Consider the following 10,176-nt stretch of genomic DNA (forward strand, 5'->3'; position numbering starts at 1 on the left):
AAACTATTTGACCTATGATCGGTTTTACTATCCAGTTTTGTTGATAATGTGCCAACAAAACGCTGATTGAATTTTGGTGATGCTCCTGATTCTGGAAGGACTTTGACCTTCAGTCTTCCATAGACCAAAGCAAAGGGGCTTTGAACAAAAAGCAAGCTATGTTCTATGTTCAAGCTATGTGTAACTGTAGATAACTACTGTAGTATACCATGGGTTTAAGCCACAATATGTTGGGAAATTACCTGCTTGGTGGAGGTCTCCACTCTCCAACTCGGTTTTCATAGTTAAACATAAAATAATTTTGCTCTTATCATATCTATCTATATATATATATATATATATATATATATATATATACGGTATATATACTGTATATATATATGTATCTTTCTGTTTTCTCTAAGACTTTTTTCCTTTTGCTTTTGACCACCATGATCATCATTGTATTATAATAGGTGCATATTTGTTAATAGACAAAGTGTGGGAAAGCTCTGGAGGGCAGACTTCAGGGTCAAAGACTTGCCTCCCACCAACATCAAGCAATTCCCAAAAGGGATTTGGCACACTTTAGGAGACAGCCACCCCTCAGAATGACCCCCACCCTAGTGTTCAGGGCTAAAATAGTGCTCCTAGTTGTGGTTAATGAAAATGTATGTACCACAGTGATGAGAATGTCACAATCCAAAATTCTAAAATATGCTGTATAAATAAATTTCTTTCAACCACCGTACTCCTTTCCCCTTACACAGCTGGTGATGTCAGACTTTGTGGATAACACCTGCCAGCATTTTTCACTTCACTTCCTGTGTGCTTCATGACGTCAATGATTGTGGGGGAAGAACTCTCCTGTTCCCTCATTCTCACTGCAGGACACACGGAAATTGCCTCTACTCCTGTGCAACATCTCTTAAATGTCGCTCATATACATTTATTTTATGGTGTAGAAAGTTATTCTAATTCTTATTTTAAAAACTACACTGATGTCTACAAACATCTGTTTGTCTTCACAGGGTCACCACTCTCCCAGACTCTCAGAGAGCCCTGTGAGTCTCCCTGCCTCCATCCCAGTCGTCCACCTGTTCCCCTGTGATCCAACCATTGTCCATCAGGCAATAACAGCAGTCAGCTTGTGCCTCCCTTTATCTTTCCACTAACCTCTGTGACTGGCTGAGAGTGTGGGAAACTCCATTCAGACACAGACCCACATATTCATATGGAGATGTGGGACTATAAATAGGAGGGATGTCCCCAGCAGAAATCAGACTCTACAGAGACCACTGCAGCACAGAGACCAACAATGGCACCTAAAGTCACTGCATCACAGGAGCTTGAACCACAAGGTAAACTCAAGTTTAAACGGAAGAAGAAATAAGAATAACGACAGGCTGTTTTTCTTTGTGCTCACTCTAGAATCCTTTTATTTATTATATCCTTTTTCCTCCTGCAGCTCAGAAAGTCTCTGCTGTAAAAACTGAGCAGAAATCCAATCAACAGCACCATGAAGTAGATTGAGTCTCTCAGAGTTCTTCAACCAGCAACCGGACAGTAAGATGGATAAAGCTGATAATCTTGGAGACCAGTTGTGCTGTGAGATGACTGCAGCAGCACGAAGGTGGATGAATAACAAGAGTGAGGAGCCACCTTCTGATGACAAGGATGGACATTTGATGTCTGAGCACCACGTTCCTGACCAACAGCAGCAAAGCAAAGAGCCAAGTCAGCAGCGCTCTGTGGAGGCCCACTTGGGGAACCCCAACAAACTGCTACTCCTAAAACTGTCAATCTCACATGACCACATTGGTCAGATATGACCGGCCAGAATTTTTGGATAGAAATGGTTGGACTTGTTCTTCTGTTCATACAGAAGTATATATCTGATATGAGGTTCTCTTTTATAGAAGGTGACGTTTCCTGATGTGATAACATCAGCAACATCTTGATTTTTACAAAGTGAACATTGTGTCATGCATGTTGCATGAAGTAAATCTGATTGCACTGGCAATAATTATTTCAGCTCAGTGAGCTTCATCAATGTTATTATTTGATAACTTTGGATTTCTGCTGGGTTTTGGCTTCCTATTTTTCAGATTGTATCAATTCAGAGACATTATATTAATGTTGATCCTTTGTCATATTTGTCCCAAAATGATCTGATAACAGATTTACTTGTTTATTCCTTTTCTTCTCTGAAAAAGGATGACTGATGTCACAATTTTCTGTGACAATGACATATTTCTTAAAGAAATGTATTTGTTTTTAAGGATAATGTGATCTTAAATGAGAGCAGTTTTACTAATTTTCCTTGTACCCATTGTTAATGTACTTTTATAAAGATCTTTTAGCATCTTTGAGTATGTGATGTACTGTAGAAATCTTCAAGTTTTTATTGTTGTGATGCATCATCACCTGTACTTGGACGTTTCTTAACTTGTGTGGGTCATTGTGTTTAAATTAAACGCCATAAGATGCCATAAGATAAACCTGTCTCTTTACATACTCTTGTTGCACCCTTATTGTGATGAGCCAGATTAGCATCTGTATTAATTAAACCTCCTGTGGGGATGAAATGCACTCAGGTGCTGCGATTGAAGGACCGTATGACACATTTGAGAGGCTGCCGCTCCCAGGTGGTGTCGTCATTGCTCATGGTGATCATTTTTATCATACAAGAATAATTTCTTTTTTGGGGACTAAGATTTCTCCTTCCACCAGGATGTTGCTGAAAAAGGCAGTGTAACCAGCTGTGGGTTGCAGGATAGATCCTGATTAAATATTCCAGATTTCTGACTAACCAGAGGCCAGAGAAGCAACTTATATATATAATAATATCATCAGCAGCTAGACTGTTCCTAACAGCTCAGTTTTGTCCAAATTATGAAGAAGCATATTTCTGGATGTCCAAGTATTCCAGGTTTACAGAACTCAATGACTAACCCTTAAACCTGAAGAGGAAATACTGTATCATGAACATAAACAAACTGGAACCTTTCTATGACAGGGATATGATTTGATCCACTGGCCTTATAATTCCAATGCTATGATCAGCTTTATCAAAAGCAGAATTGATTTCTCGGAGAGCAGGTTATGAGACAATTCCTAATGCTTTAGGAAGAGCATTCATAACTTTAATAAGTACTGGCTTTGTGCTGTGAAGCCCTAAGTCTGAATCCTAAATGAAATATTTCAAATAAATTGTTCCACTGTAATAACATGACCATCACCTCCTTAAGAATTTTTAAGGGAGGTAAAAAGAGGATTCATAGAGGCCCATAATTTGGTAATGATGAATAATACTTGACTACCACTGGGCACTAAAAAGAGAGGGACCCTAACCCTTGGTACCAGTGTCAGACGCTGTGGAAATGCTCCATTTGATGGAGAGACAGAGACCGTGGTCCCAACAGCACAACGAGAACTCGTGCCAAGCAGCTCAGATGATCTACGGAACGATAAACTTGTTGTTTAAAACTCTCGCAGAAAGTCTTTCGTAAAATACCCGAAGTTTTCTGATACAAATACCCAGGTAATTTCATCACTGCCATAAAATACAAATTACAGAAGTTTAGCATTTATTCAGTAGTTTGTTTGCAATTTTGCTCATTTCAGGTCTGCATCCCTTCCATTTGCCCGTGACGCTGTTTTCTGTCTTTGTTTAAAGGGGTCCCGTTGACCCCGGTCCCCCCCATGGCAAGCTTGAATGTACCCCAATCGCTCGTCCTCCTCGCCACCTCCAGAGCTGGGAGACGTGACTACACACGACTTCCCACACTTCTCATGCCCCCCACTCAGCTGAAAACAATAGAAGCGTGTGTGTTTCCACAAGGCCTGGGAACAGTTCCCAGGCTTCAAGCCTCTTCACATACGGGCCATCTGCTCCAGCTGTAAATCTGTTCAAAGACACACAATCAGAAAATGTCTGTCACAACCTCTAGTCAGAACGGGATTTAGTTAGTTTGTGTTGGACACACACACACACACACACACACACACACACACACACACACAAAGCGAGTGTTCATTTTAAAAGTGCTGTGCTGAAGAGCTCTACAGACAGTGTTTGTGTTTATGGTTATTATTGTAATAGTAGTAGCAGTCATGGAGAATTATCATTGGCTTCAGGCCATTAGGGCAGAATCCACCTCGGGAAGAACATTTTCCCCACGACCTTACTGATCTTAAGCAGATGCAGATGTCGCATCCCACCTGTTTCCTGTGACAGGCACCAAAGAGCCCCTTTGTCCAGAGCTCCGAGCGTCCTGATTGGCCTGTGGATGGAGAGAACTCAGAGTGAGCTGCATAAATACAGACCCGTGAAAGAGAAGACAACAGAGATGTCCTCAAAGTCTCACAGCGCCGAAGACACTGACTTCTGAATCACACGAATCAAACTTTAAATGGCTCTCTACACAAATCTTGATCTTCAAGGCAGCGTGAAGGAGCAGCTCTTCAGGTAGCAATTTAGTGATTTTGTTTAATTTGATTTGATTTTATAAATAAAAATTGGAATGATTTTTGTGATGTTTATCAAAGTAACTTCTGAATTTTTATGACACTTTCAAAAAATGTGAATAATGGACCAAGGAACAGATCATTGAAATTGTAGTAATGTTATAGATTCTGGAGGGACTTTGATCATCCAAAGATCAAAGCCAAGGGGTTTTGATCATAAAGCAAACCATTTTTATGTGTCCTTGCATTACTGAGGTCAATATACAATAAACTACTGTACTACTGCTATGCTATGAGATTAGGTCACATGTGGGGAAATAAACTGTTTGGCTTAAGCTTTTTTCTAGTTTAACCTTTGCATTTCCATGTAGGTTTAAGCTGTACGTGCTGGAGAAGAAATGCTTCACTGGAATGGAGAAACTGAAGGTTCGATTTGGAGATTACCTACAGGATGGGATCCCCATTTCACATATCCGTGACAAAACCAAGTCTATCCTCACCCTTAGAAAACCACTGCTGATGAACAACGGTTATTCCAAATGCTCAAGATACATTTTATGCTTGTTTACTGACACTGAGGAAGATTTGGCTCCGCTGTGCAGCACTAAGAGAAAAGTCTTGTGAGGACTTTAAAAAGCCTCGTTGCATGTTGATGTCAGCTACATCTGGGCTGTAAAGACATAGCTCCAGCTCACTAAAATGACATGGTCTCCTCAGCAAGATAGGGCGCTTCCTGACAGAAGAAAAGGAGTCCCTCTGTTTTTCTGTTGTTTTTTTAAAAAAAGCATGATGTGCTGCTATCATGATCCTGCCAATCATCACCTCAGGACACAGAAGATAAAATTACCAAGTGCTGACATTTGGATACTATTCAAATCGAATCATGCGATGACGTTTACAGTTTAAAAAGTCTTATACGGCCTTGTTTTAAGGTAAAATGTATTTTGTTCTTAAACACTTACCTTTCTTCTGAAAGGGACTTGATGCCACGTATGCATATTTACATTTGCTTATGCGCTCGTGTTTTTAATAATCCAAAATGGATTGGACATTTATTGACTACTCTGTTTTTGAGGAAATCTACAGAAACAAATAAACTGAATCTTTCCAGCATGTTCTGGTGTCACTTTATTTTACATTAGTGAGTGTGTGGGCCATTGCTGAGTATATCGTTATTTTAATCCCAAACGCATTGGTACCTTTGAAACTGATACATATTAATAATACATCAATCATATCATCAATATCAATCAGGACCCGTAAGTGATCTTTGATTGGGTCTCTTGTCTTCAGCATTTTGATTTGATTCTGTGTTCAATTCAAATGGACCTTTACACACATTTACTCTTATTTGACCTTTTTCAGGTTAACAGGTAAGATCTTATACAGTATTGTCTTATTTGAAGAAATTAGAGAAAACTTGAAGTGCACAGTTTAATATTAAAATGACGCTCTCTTCTAATTTTTCTATTTTTACTTTTTTACTTTTGTAAAAGATTAGCCAAGGCCTGCACCTTAAGCAACATGAATGGCTTGGTTACTGTAAGAAAAAAAGAACCATTAACCACTTCCACCGTTTCAGACCTACTGGAAAATTGAGAGAAAAATCTGATTAAAACAGGACAACAGGAGTGTTTTTTTTCCTGATTGTTTTAATGCACATTACCTGGCTCGAACAGATACAATCATAATCAGCTATTTTCCCTTCATGGAAGGATTGGGTGCTGTCACTCACAGAGTTAGAAATCCACAAATGCATCTCCATACATTTTCCATACACCAAAATAATCTGTTGATAACAGACCAATGAGACACGGAAACACAAGCAGAAACTGTGAACGTCACATGTGAATCCAAAACACATTCAATGTGAATTAGGTTTTCTCGCTGAGAAAATGATTGTACACAGGCTGGGTACAATAATCTCCATCTGAAGACATTAGAAATTAAAAAAAATAAAAAATATTCAGAATACATAATTTACAATTTTGCAGTCATTTGTACAACTCAGCAAAAGTGGCAGAGACAAATGTGACAGATGTCTACCATGGTCTCCAGTGGCTGCTTTTGACTGGGTTCCTGTCTTTGGTGACACTGGTCTGTGGTGTGCAATGTGCAGGGGAGAAGTCCATCTCTGTCAGGGTCGCATGAGTTGAGCACTGCAGGTTGGTTAGGTGTTCCATCAGTCTTCTCTGAGTCTGCACCTGATCCCTGGACAGGAACTGGCCCACCTCTTTGACACACCTGGAATAACCGTGTTCCCCAGCTGGAGAGTTCCGAGCCTGATTCCGCTGCTGCATTTGCCTGAGGATGCAGACTGTCATTTCCAGGACATCAGCTTTTTCCATCTTGGAGTCTGGCTGCTGTTTGAGGAACTCTGGACCCAGGAGAGACTTGAGCTGCTCAATGCTGCTGTTGATTCTCTCCCTGCGTAACTTTTCCACCAGAGGCTTTCTGAGCTGCAGACATAAGAAGAAATGATGACTGAACTGATTGATGAATCCACAGAAACAAATGCAACCCCTCTCGATGTCTTGCTGAAGCTTCAGTTTACCTTGTGGGTCAGAGTCAGTTGCTCCTGTGATTTGTTCATCGCTGCAGCGCTAGTAGACACCATGGCTGTGCTGCAGAAGTCCCCGCTGTCAGTATCTGATCGCTGCATGTTACATTCCTCCTATTTATACTCCCACATCTCCATATGAATGTGTGGGTTTGGAGCTGAATGGAGTTTCTCACACTCTCAGCCAATCACGAAGCCCGGGAAGACAATAAGAGAGCCTGAAGGACAATAGCGAGGTCTCAGGGGAACAGGTGGAGGAGTGAGTGAGGGGAGAGAGTGACAGAGCTCTGAGTTAATCTGGGAAAGTGGTGACCCTGCAGAAAGAGCAGACGCGGGGGCACGAGGGAGGAAACGCATACTTCAGAACATCACACTCAGTCGATCTTCTTGATTCACCTCATATAAAGTAGTTGACGACACAATTCAGCAGATGCTGGCAGCAAAATCATTCCTGAGCATCAAGCCTGGATGCTGATCACTGTTTCTGCTGACTCCTTCTGACCCAATCCCGCCTTCAAGCTAGTGGCTGTCAACACATACAGCATGATTTGAACGTGAAGGGGCTCCTAAAAGATCATTAATCCTGGACACGCCTGCATTCCTGAAAGACACCTACTAAGCTTGGTGATGAGTCTTGTAGACAGGAATGTCCATTTAGAGGCAATGAGACAAACCCCCCCCCCGGAATCTGACTCCATAATGAATGTGATACGCCACCAGACACACTTCTTTTGTCCTCCAGAGCAGCAAATGGAGTGTGGGAACGCAGGGAACTCTCACTCACAGAGCCCATGTGGAACAATGAAAGGCAGGCTACCAAAGATGTCTGGGGTGGGGAGGGATGTACAAAGAGATAGATCAGTTATACATTAAAATAACTTTAAAAAACACACGATCTAATAATAATTTTAAAAAGATACATGTATACTGAATTGTAGGATGTTCTCTTTATTAGCCCCTCACCATATTTTAGTTGTTTTACCTCCTTAAAATCTCGGTAATGTAAGATTAATATATATTCAGCATTTAAGCTCACATTCCATAATCTGCAAATGCACCAACATAAACGTATTCTGTATTACATTTAATAAAACAACAAAGAACAACAACAAAGCCAATTTGTCAATAAACATGACTTGATGTGCATGTTAATGTGCTAATTCCATAATAGAATCTCTGTATTCAATGCTCATATACATTTTTCCCAACATACATGACAATAAAATAACTAAATAAGTCAGCCAGCTCCGTCCACAATGTTTAACTCCCACCCCTCATCTCCTGAGCAGAGTTATTAAAACATTAAACATCATTTTTACTTCCTTTGACCAAACTCCCTCCTAATCTTTTTAGGGCAGCAAGTCTGTACCTGTATCCAAACTATCAGGCCAACATTATTCTTCCAAGTTTGGGCTCAATGTTCTGACATTCCTACACATTTGCCCAAATTCTCTGGGTGTAAAATAAATAAATAAACCTATAAAAAGGCAATATTCATCTGTATTTATCTTATTTGCTTCTCATCCATAATGAACATAATTTAAGAATGCAGATATTATAACACTAGAAGTGAAAATATTCCTATTTATGTCTGACTTATTATCTGATATTGGAAATCTTAAGTCACTGAGAATCATCATAATAGTACATGACACGAAATGACAACATACATTTTATTTTATCGTCATGTCTTTCAACGGATGAATGTGTAATCAATTTAGCTCCATGAATAACTTTTTCAGCAGTGTTTTTTCATTTTCCTAAAGCTTTTGTAAAACTGTATCTTAACAAAGCTTGAAGACACGAGGCAGGCTTCCTTAAGAGGATGTGTGAACAGTTAACACTGGGTGTGTGAAGTGCACGGTCAGCAAAAAAAACATTATCTAAATGCAGCCATTTGATCCTCCCAGGTTCCCAGATTCCTATGGCCCAGCCCAAAAAGGCCTTTTGTTAGCTATTGTCCAGAAATCTACCCATTGTGTCCCTCATGACATGTGTGGCATCAGTAATTGTGGTCCTTTGCTCTGTGATTGGCTGAGAGTGTGAGAAGCTCCCGTCAGACACAGACCCACACATTCATATGGAGATGTGGGACTATAAATAGGAGGGATGTAGCCAGAAGAGAACAGATCACAGGTCAGCCATGGCGCCTACAATAACCACCGCTCTGACCAAATCACAGGAGCATCTGACGAACAAGGTAGACTTGACCTTCAAATAAAAATGATGAAATCTTACACAGAGAGTGTCTTTATCTTTCTGTCTCCTGTAACTGTAGAAATCAGGATTGTCTGCCTCTGTCTGCAGCTCAGAAAGCCTCTGGTGGAAAAGTTACGCAGAGAGCGAATCAACAACAGCATCATGCAGCTCAAGTCTCTGTTGGGTCCAGGCCTCAAACAGCAGCCAGACTCCAAGATGGAGAAAGCAGACATCCTAGAGATGACAGTCTGCATCCTGAGACAACTGCAGAAGCAGCGTTGGCCTTTGGACTTTGAGGATCATGGCCACCATATCCAGGAGAGGGAAGGCTTCCGCTCCAAAGAGGACGTACAGGCGCGTACACAGAGAAGACTGACAGGGAAGTCTTCACCTGACAACCACCTCACAGAGAAAGACTTGTCTCCTCTGAGCTCCACAGCCCAGAAAGGTACTATAAAAGACAAGAGGCCATCCAACAGCGCCCTATGGAGGCCATGGTAGACACCTTCTCATGGCTGTCAATGAAATGTGTGTGTGTGTGTGTGTGTGTGTGTGTGTGTGTGTGTGTCAGTTGAAAGTGGTCCTCAACACTCATGACTCCAGTCATTGACTACACCTGTGCATGGTGGTTTGTTCTCCGTATTCTAAGAATGCATTGTTATTTTAATGATTGGTCTAACAATATAATCACATTTTTGCTATTTCTAAGGCTATAACTCACATTGGGTCATTCAACATTTTTTGTTAGTAATAATATTCTGGCCTATAACAGAGTTTGTGTACTTTGGTTTGGGTTTACCAAATGATAAAGAATCTTGGTGTTCATTAAAGTATCTTGTACTACAAGTATTTATTGTGATGTATCATCACCATTTTGACAATGTCACAATGTATTCTTTTTAAAACAATGACAATAAAAAACAGTAACTCTGTGAAGTTGCTCAAATAAATAGATGATTAACTGGGCT

General features: G+C 40.5%; 2 protein-coding genes and 1 long non-coding RNA gene across 3 annotated transcripts; 2 read left to right on the forward strand and 1 right to left on the reverse strand.

Annotated features, from left to right (window-relative positions):
• The first annotated feature begins 543 nt into the window (after positions 1-543).
• On the forward strand, positions 544-2,480 carry LOC130524279 (uncharacterized). The gene is made up of 2 exons (XR_008950094.1): positions 544-1,340; positions 1,448-2,480. It is a non-coding gene; the product is annotated as an uncharacterized LOC130524279 (long non-coding RNA).
• Positions 2,481-5,547: 3,067 nt separating this feature from the next.
• LOC130524652 (transcription factor HES-5-like) lies at positions 5,548-7,161 on the reverse strand. Its single transcript, XM_057030961.1, has 2 exons — positions 7,004-7,161; positions 5,548-6,908 (listed from the first exon to the last, which is right to left on the reverse strand). Exons 1-2 carry the CDS (start codon positions 7,109-7,111, stop codon positions 6,492-6,494), a joined length of 525 nt encoding a protein of 174 aa, XP_056886941.1. The 5' UTR covers positions 7,112-7,161; the 3' UTR covers positions 5,548-6,491.
• A 1,958-nt stretch (positions 7,162-9,119) lies between these two features.
• LOC130524789 (transcription factor HES-5-like) lies at positions 9,120-10,158 on the forward strand. The gene is made up of 2 exons (XM_057031222.1): positions 9,120-9,209; positions 9,317-10,158. The coding sequence occupies exons 1-2, from the start codon at positions 9,153-9,155 to the stop codon at positions 9,707-9,709; spliced, it is 450 nt and encodes a 149-aa protein (XP_056887202.1). The 5' UTR covers positions 9,120-9,152; the 3' UTR covers positions 9,710-10,158.
• Positions 10,159-10,176: the final 18 nt, after the last annotated feature.

Source organism: Takifugu flavidus, chromosome 4, assembly GCF_003711565.1.
Source record: "Takifugu flavidus isolate HTHZ2018 chromosome 4, ASM371156v2, whole genome shotgun sequence".
NCBI lineage: Eukaryota > Metazoa > Chordata > Actinopteri > Tetraodontiformes > Tetraodontidae > Takifugu > Takifugu flavidus.